The sequence below is a fragment of the Bos taurus genome, chromosome 25, assembly GCF_002263795.3.
Source record: "Bos taurus isolate L1 Dominette 01449 registration number 42190680 breed Hereford chromosome 25, ARS-UCD2.0, whole genome shotgun sequence".
Taxonomy (NCBI): Eukaryota; Metazoa; Chordata; class Mammalia; order Artiodactyla; family Bovidae; genus Bos; species Bos taurus.
In genome coordinates this window covers 37,004,837-37,017,745 of record NC_037352.1, presented here as the reverse complement: position 1 = coordinate 37,017,745, position 12,909 = coordinate 37,004,837, and the positions used below count along the sequence as shown (strand labels likewise).

The 12,909-nt window shown below is 59.6% G+C and overlaps 1 protein-coding gene across 1 annotated transcript; it reads left to right on the top strand.

Annotated features, from left to right (window-relative positions):
* The first annotated feature begins 62 nt into the window (after nt 1-62).
* On the top strand, nt 63-12,656 carry ARPC1B (actin related protein 2/3 complex subunit 1B). The gene is given in 10 exon segments (NM_001014844.3): nt 63-104; nt 6,348-6,424; nt 7,130-7,234; nt 7,663-7,885; nt 8,839-8,946; nt 9,754-9,960; nt 10,046-10,121; nt 11,031-11,236; nt 11,957-12,047; nt 12,350-12,656. Coding segments are annotated over 9 exon segments (1,119 nt in total). The 5' UTR covers nt 63-104; nt 6,348-6,360; the 3' UTR covers nt 12,389-12,656.
* The last annotated feature ends 253 nt before the right edge of the window (nt 12,657-12,909 follow it).

Below are 12,909 nucleotides of genomic sequence, written 5' to 3'. Positions count from 1 at the left end.
CGGAGGCCCCGCCCCCCGCCCACGAGGAAGTGGCCGCGCAGCGCGGCGCCCAGAGCCGGTTCGGCGCGTCGACTGCCCAGAGTCCGCGGCCGCGGCGCCCCGAGGTGAGGGGGGCGCGGGGGCAGCCCGGAAGGGCGGGATCGAGGGGAGCGCGGGGAGGGGGCGCGTGCAGGTGGGGAGGGCGTTGCGGGGGGGTCGCCAGGAGATGGGGGGCCGCGGGGAGCTCAGGGACGAGAAGGGGCACTGAGGGCCCCCCTGGACGTGAGCGGGCGCGCTCGGGGCGCGGGGTGCTGGCGGGTGAGCGACCTCCTTCGGGCGAGGGCGCCGCAGCGCTCCCCACACTCCGTGCCTTCGGGGCGCGCGGGTCCGCGCGTCCACCTCCGCGCCCGGCCGTCTCGGCCTCCCCTCTCTACCGTCCCCCCACCCCTGACTCTGCCCGGCCGTCGGTGGTCCCCGTTATTTCGAGCCGGAGGGCCCCCACGCCCAGTCACTTCCCCTCCATCCTTCAGCCTTCCGGGTTCCTCCAGCGGGGAAATGAGCTGGCGCCCCCGCCCGCCTCGCCCCTCCCCTCTCCCTCCTTCTCTCCCGGCCCCCAGCCCGCCCCCGACCCCGGGGCCAGGTCGAAGGGGTCCGATGCGGTGGGGGGTTGCCCGGGTCCGGAAGGCGGACCTCCTGAGCTCGCGGGCGCTGGACCGCCGCGTTCCGAGCGGCCCCTCTCTCTCCGGCGGCCCAGGGGCCGCGGCCAGGACTGGGGCAGGGCCGGGACCTCGGGGCGGCGACGGTGACACAGAGGTTTACTGGCATGAAGCAGCCTTAGCGGGCCCGGTGCAGTCGCGGAGCTGGAGGGCTCTCCGTTTCATCTGGGCTGTCCCGGGAACCCCTCCCGCCTGGCGGCCACTGCTACCCGGTGATTAAGAGCACCCTGGCTGGCAAGGTCTTCCAGACCAGAAGCTGCTAAGAGCGCCAGGGTCTTCCTTCACTGGCCACTGACCTTAGCAAGCCGCCTAACCGCCCTGGGCCACAACTTTACTTACCTGGAAAATGAGGAACTTTCAAGCTGGGAGGCTTACATGTGATCATGTGTCTAAGACACTTGGCAGCGTGCCAGACACACACACGGGCTAAATGTGGGCTGTTACTGTCCTTGCTTTTATTATAAGGCCTGCCTATAAGCTTATCACCTCTGAGATTTAGGGTCAGAATCCCACACGGTGCCATTTTAGGCGCTGGGTGACTTGGCGCAGTTTGCTTTTTGTCTGCATCCATTTCCTACTCTACAACATGAAGGTTAAAACAAACACTAGAAGAGTTCTTGGGCTTCTCTTAGGGCATACAAGAGAATGTATGTCAAAGTCCTGGGTAAATTCTGGGCATTTAAAGAAGCCAAGTAAATTAGTTAGGTATGTGTATGTAATCCACATACATCTTATCCCAACGTGTTCGCTGTTTCTCTTTCCATGTTTGTAGTCATCTGCATTTTTCTGTCTTGTGACCATTATAAAGAGAGTTACTATGAACATGTTTGCTTTAAAAAAAAAAAAAGGCAGTGGCTGTGTTTTTTAGCATTGAAATGAATTTATGCCACAAAAAAATGTTAACAATTTTTAAGTTCCTGTTAATGTTATTTTGTTCCATTTGTTTCCACCTGGTTGGTTTGGAATCGGATGTTACCAAACTGCCCTTCAGAGAGACTTACAAATCAGCAACAAATGAGAATTTCTCCATAGTCTTGCCAGCATTGAGTTTCATGTGTTTGGGGGTTTTGTTTGGTCTGTATTCTTTTAGCTAAAGTTTTATGGTGCCTTAGGATGATTTTCACTTGTCTTGCTTGACTTGACTTTGCCTGGCTTGTAAGACCTCAGCAGTGGAGTTGGGGAGGAGGGATCGGTTGGTCTGTTGGGGTGACTAGGGTTGTTCCACACACAACAGGAAGTTGAGTAACAGCTCAGCACCAGTGCAAAATGGCTTGCTGGCAGCTCCCTCGGGTGGCTGAGCTGGGTGGGGACTTCCCTGAGTGTCTGTAGAGCAGAGTTCTTTGCTCCAGGCAGCTCCTGCCTAGTTCAGCCTCAAATGCAGCCAAACCTCTGGATGCAGAAAAGGCCGGGCTGGCAAAGCTTCTCTGGAAGCAAGACAGGACGTACACCCAGTGCCTCGTCCAGCCCCAGCCTTTTCTGGACAGAGATGTGGAGAAGCATTGGCAGGGAGCACCCCGTCAGTATCAAGAGAATCGGGATGTGAACCCAGCGTGTAGGGAAGAGACGTGAGGCTTGAGACCCTTGGCTGAGCAGCTGGGAGCTTCACCTGGTTTGCTTTGCTTTGGAAGGGAGCTGTATTCTCCCCAGATCCTCACAGAGGACCTTTTAAATGAAAGATCCCCAAGCTTTTCTGATCATGGACCCTATCAGGAAAAAGCCTTGAGCACATACTCCCCAGTAAATATTTACAAGTTGCATATATGTACCAGTGAAATAATAGGGCTGGTCTGTAAGGAATAAACTAAGATAGATGTGATTCATTCATGCAATCACAGTCAAGGAATATTTACTGAGCACCTACTATGTGCTGGGCACTCTGATTGGTACTGGGGAAGCACTTACAAACAAAACAAATACCCCTGCGCCCATGGAGTGTATGTCCCCACCCTGGTATGTGGTCCTTGGCACCCCCTGCCTGGACACCCAAAGCTCCTCCAGCCTTCAGGCTGCTGTCCCTTCCCTGCACCCTCAAACCCCAGCCCTGGGTGATTCCCCCATCCATTCATCCTGAGCACCACCATATGCCAGACACGGGGGAAGTGCTACCTGAAGCACAGAAAGATCCTGGCTCCAGGTTGGTAGCGGGCAGCTTGGAGCCAGTGGGGTAGCGGTGGAGTAGGGGGAGTCTGTTGGGGTTTGGCCATGCTCCCCCAGACTCACTGTTTCCAGGGTGATGGGGGCATGGAGCATTAGTCATGGGGTCCCAGTTGCAATGCCATCCCCAGGGTCCTCTCCTCTCTCTTTGTCCTCGACAAGCAAGTGGGTCCACAGAGCTGGCTCAGAGGCAGGGTCACAGGGATAAGTGGGTAAGTGTCCCCGGGGCCATGGCCTCATCCCGCCTTAGTCTCCACCAGAAGGCAGCACTGCAGCATTGCCTTGTCCACATCTTTGGGCAGAGCAGCCCCCAGGGCACTTTCCTCTGGGGTGACTGGCGAGCAGTGGCACCCACCCCCAGCCCCTTGGCAGGGCGGAGATTTCCCTGGGAATGATGAAGGCACAGTTCCTATGGCTGGTGGCCTGGTGTGAAGGCTGCTTTCCTGGGTCTGATCACACAGAATGATCCCCTGACCCAGGAGCCAGGAGGCTGAGCCCCAAGGCTACAGTGGCTGGAGAAGCCACACCCCTCCCTGGGCTCCCACTTCCTCAGTTGTAACATGTGGGGGTTGGGAGGCCCTGCTGGCTTCAACTGCTTTGCAGAAGTTATGAAAAAGGGGAAACACGTCTGTCTTCCTCTTTCCCACTCCTTTCAGCTGCACCCCCTCGCTGCTTTAAGGTGTGGGTTAGTAGACGAGGGAGTATCCCATCTGAATTTATACTGAGGTGTGACTCGCTGACAGGTGTGCTCTGAGCCTGCCTGTCCCACTGCGCTACCGTACCTCCCTCTCACACTGAGAAATTTTGGGTCCCAGGAAACAAATGGCCAGGGCTCCCCGAGTCCTCTCAGCTGTGTTATCTGTCCTCTGCAGACCCAACCTCTCCATCTTCATAGCCTGAAACCCTGAAATGTCACTAGACTGTTAGGAGTCCGGCCCACAGGTCTGGACACTGTCACCAAGAGCCCACAAGGGCAGAGGTACCCGGCCACACAGCAGGACTGGGACAGAACCAGGAAGTCAGGTTCTGCTCTGAGTCCCCAGGACGCCTGGGGCTGCAGCCATGAGGCTTCTTTCCTTCTGGGCCACCTAGGGTGAAGGGCTCCAGGATGGTCAGCCTCCCCTGGAGTCAGGGCCAAGAAGAACACGGCTGGCGTTTGAAAGTGGGCATCTAACCTTATACCTCCACCCCCCCCACCACCACTGGTGACCTAGGGGAAAGTAGGGCAGATAAGCACAGCTTAGCGGACAGGCCTGGTGCACCCACCCTGCATCTTGGCATCTGCGGTGTAGACATGGATGACCCCCTGCCTGCCCAGCCCGGATGCAGCAGAAGCACTGGGGAAACCCCGTCTGGCCCGCTGACCTAGGCCTGTGGCTCCCAGGCACCACTTCCGGGGTCTTTACTGTACACAAAAGAGGCCTTATAAGGAGACAGAGGCTGGGGAGGCAGCTGCCCTGGGAGCTGCGTGTTCGTGTTTGTGTGTGCAAGGCTGAGCACACGTGTGTGTGGGGGAGCAGTCATGCGTGTGCAAGGCTAACCATGCACGAACGTGTGTGGCCTCAAGCCTGGCTGTGAGTGTCCACTTTCTTTCTTAGCAAAGGCTGCCCGAGGACCCACTGGGTCTGGGGCTGAGGGACCAGGTGGGCCCTGCCCCGTCCTGTCTGTGCACCTGTGCGCGCCTGGCCGCTGCTGCCTTGGGAAATTTGCAGGACTTCCTGCTATAAATTAAAGTGGGATTTGTGGTCGCTGAGCACCAGAGTCCCCAGCAGCACAGTGGGTGACACCGCAGCTCGATAGGCCCCAACTCAGCGCTGTTCCTCCCTCAGGGGTCTTGGCTGAGACCCCTGCTGGGGGCAGAGAGAGACCCCAGGGTTCCAGCAGCAGCCAGGGCCATCAGGGCTCAGGCCTGGGCTGAGAAGTGGCCTTCCCAGGGCCCAGCCTTGGGCCACAAACCTCCCGGTCAGATGGGGGAGGTGGCTGAAGGCCTGGGGACACCCAGACATGGGGGGGTGGGGGTGCTGCAGGTCTGGGCAGGTGGCCTCCCCCCCTAAACCACCGCCTCCACAGCCGTCATCTGGGGTTCAAGTTGAGAATACAGGAGGGCTTAGAGCTGGTGAATACAGAGCGCTCAGGAAATGTTGCTTGGCCTTTTTTTTTTTTAACATTTAAAAAAATAACTTACTCAGGCTGGATGCTAATGGCAGTAAACAACTGTGTTCATCAAATATTTATCGAGCACTTATATGTGCCAAGCATTTAGGCGCCGGGGATTGCAGTGCGAACAAGATGGCCAGAAGTATATGTCTCCATCAAGCGAGTTACATTCCAGCAGGGGAAAAAGACACCGCAGAATAAAGGAGGACAATGCAACCTGTGCTCAGTAGGGTTATCTGAGGGGAAAACAAGGGACTTGAGAGTCCCTGGGACTGCAAGGAGATCCAACCAGTCCATCCTCAAGGAAATCAGTCCTGAATATTTATTGGAAGGACTGATGCTGAAGCTGAAACTCCAATACTTTGGCCACCTGATGTGAAGAGCTGACTCATTGGGAAAGACTGACCACGGGAGGATAAGGGGACAGCAGAGGATGAGATGGTTGGATGGCATCTCTGACACGATGGACATGAGTTTGAGTAGGCTCCGGGAGTTGGTGAAGGACAGGAAGGCCTGGTGTGCTGCAGTCCATGGGGTCGCAAAGAGTTGGACACAACTGAGCAACTGAACTGAACTGGGAGAGTCTGGGGCTGGGGCGGGCGGCAGCCTGGCTTAGAAAGTGGCCTTGGACCCAGACTTGAATGGCAGTGGGGAGGGCGGGAGCCATGTGGGCATCTGGGATAAGAGCTTTGAAGGCTGAGGGAACAGCCTATGCAAAGGCCTGAGGTGCGTGTGTCCAGGATCAGCCCCCGCTGGGAGGCCCACCCTACACAGGTGAAGCACGCCGAGGGCCAGCACATCCATTCTAGACCAAGAGTTGCTGTTTCATGAACACCTACTATGTGCCAGGCGTGATGTGTTGTCTTATTTCACCCTCTTAAATCTCCGGGAAAGCGGGGGAGGGCAGGATTCCTATTTCCATTTTGCAGATGTGGAAACCGAGGTTCAGAGAGGGCGAGTGACGTGCCGGGGTCACACAGCTGGCAAGCAGCGTGGCTGGGCTCCACCCAGGGCTCCCTGTGACTCTGGGAGGCTGAGGCGGGGAGGGAAGGGGTTCAAGTTCACTTTGGGTCTTTCCAGATGAGTAGGAGTTTGCTGGACAGAACGGGGGGAGCATTTGGCGGCATGGAGAGGGTTAGCACGTGGAACTGGCCTCCCAGGACCATCAGGCTTGACCTTCCCTGCAGAGGGAAAAGAGCACACGCGAAGGCCAGCAGGCCTGGCGTGCTCCTGGAGGGGGACGGCGCTCCACCCGCAGGGAAACTGAGGCACAGGTGATGACACCCTCCCCCGAGGCCAGAAGGGATGCTGACCTGCATTCCCTCCCTGTCTTGGGCACAGAAGCCAAGCAGCCATGGCCTATCACAGCTTCCTGGTGGAGCCCATCAGCTGCCACGCCTGGAACAAGGACCGCACCCGTGAGTCCCCGAGGCTCCCTGTGCCAGCTGCACCCCTGCTTCACCCCTGACCCTGAGATCCTGAGTGTCAGGAGAGAAGGGACCCCAAGCAGGGCAGCCAGGCGAGCGGGCCTTGAGGGTCAGAGACCAGAGGGCAGCCCCGCCTGTGCTGGGCACTACTGTGGGCGCAGGGCAGGTAGCCTGTCCTCTGCTCGTGAGGGTTTGGGGGTGGGAAATGTGGCCTGCAATGAAATGAGCTCCAAGGGAACAAGCAGAGTAAGGGGAAAGCGAAAGGGTGGCCCGTGAGGCCTTTCGGGGGAGGTGGCATTTGCACGGAGACCCGAAGGAAGTAAGGAAAGTCAGCATGCAAAGGAGGTGAAGGAAGTCAGCGTGCAAAGGCCAGGGTGGGTGCAGCGACCCCAAGGGTCATCAGGAACAGCCCAGAAACCGTGGCGGGAGCCTAGTATCCCCAGGGGGCAGAGCTGGGTGGGGGCGGGGGGAGGCAGGGAGAGCTGCAAGACTGCCTTAGGGATGTTGGGGGTAGTGGGCACAGGTAAGGAGTGGCCAAGTCCTGGGGAGGTGTCCCAAGGAGGAGGCCGTCCAGCGGGACCTGAGGCAGAGGAGAGGCCAGTGACGAAGGACAAGGTACTGCCCAGGTGGCCCGTGAAGAGGGGGACTCGTGGCAGGGAAGGGGAGTCTGAGCACGTCCGCCCGTCTCTCCTGCAGAGATCGCTATCTGCCCCAACAACCACGAGGTGCACATCTATGAGAAGAGCGGGAACAAGTGGGTCCAGGTGCACGAACTCAAGGAGCACAACGGGCAGGTGACAGGTGGGTTGGGCTGCTGGGATCACCCTCTTGAACGAGGGCAGGGCAAGGCAGAGCCAGGCCGTCCACCTACTCTTAGGTAGGAGAGTTCAGGTTGCAAGCATTGATGAGAGAACCCTGATTCAGACTGGCTTAAGTTATAAAGCAGTTACATGGATGGGTTCATGTTACTGAAAAACACAGAAGTTTGAGGGCTTCAGGAAAGGCTTGATCCAGCACATCAGCATTACCAGGGACCCATTTCTATTTTTGTCTCTTGGCTTGGCCTTCCGGTGTGTTTACTGATAGCTGAGAGAGCTGTAACACCCCCAGTGAACTCTAGCAGCACTCCCTGATTCAATCCTGATTGTGACCTCGAAGCCCCTCTGTGGATACTGTCGAGCCACCTCTGCTTGGATGGCCCCAGCCTAGTCCTTCCTCCCACCCCACAGGCATTGACTGGGCCCCAGATAGTAACCGCATCGTGACCTGTGGCACAGACCGCAACGCCTACGTGTGGACGCTGAAGGGCCGCACGTGGAAGCCCACGCTTGTCATCCTGCGCATCAACCGCGCCGCTCGCTGTGTGCGCTGGGCCCCCAATGAGAAAAAGTTCGCTGTGGGCAGTGGCTCCCGTGTCATCTCCATCTGCTATTTCGAGCAGGAAAATGACTGGTGGGTGCCTGGGCGGGGTCAGAGTGGGTTTGGAGGGACCTGGGGCTTCAGACCAACAGGTGGTGGGACAGGAGGGTCCCACAAAGCCACTAGGCGGGGAGTCAGGACCCTGTTCACAGGACCCGAGAAGGGTGTCCTCTCCAGCCCTTGGCAGTGAGGCGAGGGGCTCTCTGCACAGCGCCTGGCCCTCCCCCAGCCCCCTCTAGTAATAAGGGTACAAGCCACACCAGGGCCGCCTCTGCGGGCATCACACTAAGCCCTGTACGCAGTGACCCTGCAGCTCCCCGGACTGGGCGTCTGCTACCATCCCTGGTGGTGGTGGTGGTTTAGTCGCTCAGTCGTGTCCAACTCTTGCGACCCCGTGGACTGTAGCCCGCCAGGATCCTCTATCCAGGGGATTCTCCAGGCAAGAATACTGGAGTGGGTTGCCATTTCCTTCTCCAGGGGCTCTTCCCAACACAGGAATATGAACCTGGGTCTCCCGCACTGCAGGCAGATTCTTTACCGACTGAGCTATGAGGGAAGCCCCGCTGCCATCCCCACTTTCCAGCAAAGCCCTGAGGCAAATCATCTGCCCACGGCACCAGCCATCATGCTCCAGGGCCCACTCACGAGTTCCAGCCACGTCACGACCTTCTCCCCTGGGTCGCTGAGGCAGAGGCCGGGCGGGAGCTCGGACTGGGGTCCGAGAGATTCGAGTTCAGGTCCCACCCTGACCAGTGAGCAGACTTCTCCTTAACCTGGCGGCCCCAGGGTAGTTGCGAGGTTGAAAGGTGACCAGCGTGGTGCTCCTATCCAGGGAGGGACCCAGCTGGCCTGGGCCCTTCCCTCCTGGGACCTCTGTGGTCTGCAGGGCCCAGTGGGAGCCTGGAGCCCGAGGCGCTGAGGTCCGAGGGCGCTCACCTGTCTGTCCCTCTCTCCCCTGACACCTGTGTGACCGCCGCCGTGTCCAGGTGGGTGTGCAAGCACATCAAGAAGCCCATCCGCTCCACCGTCCTCAGCCTGGACTGGCACCCCAACAGCGTGCTCCTGGCCGCCGGCTCCTGCGACTTCAAATGCCGGTGAGAGTGGGGGCCCCGCCGTCAACACAGGATTCATCGGGGGTCGGAGGGTGGTGGGGAGCCCTGTCACAAGAGCCCCGCCTTCCAGACCAGCTCTGCTGCCAGCGGGTGACCTGGGCCTCAGTCCAGCTTCTGTGAGGTTTTGCTCTTTGAAGGATTGTTCCTGGGTCCTCTGTCTGGCCTATGGGGAGTCTTAGAAGGACATACACCTTTGCCACTTTTTAATGTCAGCAGGATCCCTTTTCTAGGCCGTCCTGTCCTCATTAGAACCTCCCACTCCTTCAGCTTCCTGATTTCCATCTGAGGGAAAAAGAGTGGGTGTTTTTATTCACACTGAGATATAAATGACTGAGGCTGGGACGATCTCTGCCTTGTCATCTTAAGACCTGGAACACAGAGACTCCAACTGCCACTGGCTGTTTCTCATTTTGGGCCCAGCACCCCTGAGTCTCCCAAGGCCTCTGGCTCCCAGCTCCAGGCAAGATGGCCTGCGTTTCTGAATCGCCCCTGGGCCGTGAGGCTACAGCAGGCACCAGAGGCCCCGGGCACGGAGCGGATACGGTCCTGAGAGCTCCCAGGACTTGGAGCTGGGAGACGTCCTGGCCCCACTCCATTGCACAAGTGGGCACTGAGGCCCAGACTTCTCCAAGCATGAAGGCGCAGGTCGTGAAAAGCCAGCCCGGGTACCCACAAACTCAGCTAGGTGCTCTGGCCTCAACAGGCCAGTTTGGGAGAGCGGGGCAGTGGGGGGTCCTTCTTGGGTCCCTCTCAGATCCCATCCATCCCCTTTTCTGCCTCTCCCGGCAGGATCTTCTCAGCCTACATCAAGGAGGTGGAGGAGCGGCCAGCACCCACCCCGTGGGGCTCCAAGATGCCGTTCGGGGAGCTGATGTTCGAGTCCAGCAGTAGCTGCGGCTGGGTGCATGGCGTCTGCTTCTCGGCCAACGGCAGTCGTGTAGCCTGGGTCAGCCACGACAGCACCGTGTGCCTGGCTGATGCTGACAAGAAGATGGCGTGAGTACGGGTCACCCGAGTTGGGGTGCGCCCCGGCACCGAGAACCAGGAGCCAGCGTGGCTGACATTGCGCTCTCTCTCTCAGCGTCGCGACTCTGGCCTCTGAAACGCTGCCGCTGCTGGCCGTCACCTTCATCACGGAGAGCAGTCTGGTGGCAGCGGTAAGGAGGGGGCCTGGGAGAGGGGCTGGTGACAGCAGGTCTCCCAGGGGCCCCAAGATGCCCAGGCAGCCCTCAATTTGTCCCCGCTCGTGCCTCTCCTGCCTCCCTCCCTCCCTCCCATCCATCCATCCATCCGTCCATCTATATCTCTATGCGGAATAGGTGGGGTTACACTGGGGTGACAACAAAAATTCCCAAAGGCACCAACTGCAGTGGCCTAACACGGGAAATGTTTGCTTCTTGCTCACTTTGTTTGGTCTGGGTGCTGGGAGCGGGGCTCTGTCTCCCATCTGGAGACAGGGGAAGTGGGGAGATATGCCCTGGGCCAGACCTTCCTGCTTTTACATTTTATTGGCCAATGGAAATGACAGGGCCACACCGCACTCAAAGAATGGGTGTTTGTGGTGGGCAGGGGCGGGTGGGGGTCCTACCGTGTGTCCAGAAAGGTGCCACTCTTCCTCCGTCCCTCCTGCCCAGCTCTGTCAAGTCTCTCTTCAGGCCTCAGCAAACTTACTGGGGTCCCGGAGGGATCAGGCCCACTTTACCTAGGGAAGGGTCCCGTGTCTCCCCCAGAGCACATGTGACTGGATGGAGCGGGGCTGCTGGCCTCCCAGGGGAGTCCCAGACCAGCTTTCTCAACCGGATGCTGGCCTTGCGGGCAGAGGGGGCCGCTCTTAGGTGCTCAGCCCCAACATCTGGCCCCTGTTACTATAGCCGGGGTCCCTGAGCGGGCATCGGCTGCCTGGCGCTACACCCACGCCCTGCCTCCGGCTCCCCCTGGATTGGTGGCCAGGGGTGCCTTAGCCTTGCACCTCCCCCAGGGCCTGGGGTTCCCCTAGAGGAAAATGGGGGCGCTGCGCCTGCCCTGGCCAGCGCTCCAGTGGCACCCCGCCCTGCCCTTCGCCGCAGGGCCACGACTGCTTCCCGGTGCTCTTCACCTACGACAGCGCCGCGGGGAAGCTGAGCTTCGGTGGGCGGCTGGACGTGCCCAAGCAGAGCTCGCAGCGCGGCCTCACGGCCCGCGAGCGCTTCCAGAACCTCGACAAGAAGGCGAGCTCTGAGGGCAGTGCGGCGGCGGGCGCCGGCCTGGACTCGCTGCACAAGAACAGCGTCAGGTGGGGGCGGGGCCTGGGGGCGGGTCCACTTAGGAAGGCGGGTCCGTCTCTTCCGGCGGCGGGACTAGTATCAGGCGGTGGGCGAGCAGGCAGCCTCCCTCTGCGGCCCCGGGACGGTGTGGGACTGTCGCAGGGCCGGGTGTGCGGGTCTGGGGGGTGGCCGGGCAGCGACCCACGGACTCCTAGCGGGCGGGGCCTGAGCCTCAGCGGCTCTGGGGGTAGAACCTGGCGGGGAGGCGCGGAATGGAGAGTGTGGCAGCGGTCTCCTCGAAGAGCTAGGTGGGATCGGAGCGAGAGACCCTGAATCCTGCCAGCCGTGGGTGTCCGACCCGTGGCAGATGAGAGAGCACGGCCAGGCCTTGACACTTGTCTGTTAAGCCCTCCTGTGGCCGCCGGGTCCCATGTCTTCAGACCAGACCGCTTTGCCTGCCTTCCAAGGCTCTCTGGAACTAGCCCCGCCTCCTCCCAGCCCCACCTTTGGCTGCTTCTCATCAACAACACCGTGTTGTCACTGACTCCCTGGGCGCACGTCCCCTGCCCACGCCGCCCTGTGTCCCTTGCACACAGGCTGCTGCTTGCCCCTAGAGCAGATTCAGGAGCCCTGTCCTCTGTGATCCTTCCCAGCCGGGCGCACACACCTCACAGAAGCGGGCTCCCCCAGCAGTCGGGGGGCTCCTGGAGGGCAGGGTGGGATCTGTAAAGCCCTCCTTCTCTTTGCAGCCAGATCTCGGTGCTGAGTGGGGGAAAGGCCAAGTGCTCGCAGTTTTGCACCACCGGCATGGACGGCGGCATGAGCATCTGGGACGTGAGGGTGAGGCCTGCCCTCCACCCCTGCCTCCCCCCAGGTCCCCAGGGCGGGCCCCCTACCCCCCACCTTCTCCCTGGCAGCCACCTGGACACTCCAGCCCTTCGTCCCTGCAGAAGGGCCCCTCAGTGGAGTGAGGACCCCTTGGCACCCTCTGCAGCACCTTCCTTCAGGGCTGGGATTCAAACCCAGATCGCCTGACCCCAAAGGCCAGGTTCTGTGTCTGGCACCAGGTCCCTGCGGGTGGTGGTGGGGTGTCTACAGGACAGCTGAGAACCAACCTGTCTGTCCTGCTTGTCTCCTCCCAGAGCCTGGAGTCTGCCCTGAAGGACCTCAAGATTGTATGACCTGCGAGCAGTGTGCTGCCCTTGGCCCAGGCTGAAGAAGCGGGTCGGGGAGGCTGAGGCCGCTTTGTTGAGTTTCTAGGGTACTGGGTGGGGTCCCCACCGGGGCTGTTCCCGCAGGAGGGGAGGGACGGGAGGCTGCTTCTTGGCTCTGGAAGGAACGATTGTCTTTTTCTTGAAGAAATGCTTTAATTGTAAAAACTGTTCTCAAAGCACTCGTGGTCATGAACTGCTTCAGAACATGAAGGTAATAAAAACGCAACTGTAGACACGCTGGCCTGTGTGTCTGGAGGAGGGGTCAGTCTGGGCAGGGCACTGGTAGCTTCCTGCCGTTTGCCAGCACAGCTGATCTTCACACAGAGGCGGCTCCCCTGTGGTTGCTTCCTGCCGCAGTCCAGCTTGGGAGCTGCCAGGGTCACTCACTCAGCAGTCAGATGCCAAGAGTGGTGACTGTACACTCTGGGCTGGTTCTGGGCTTTAAAGGAAATTACTGTTTCTCTATTTGATGTTTGAGGTTGGTTTCT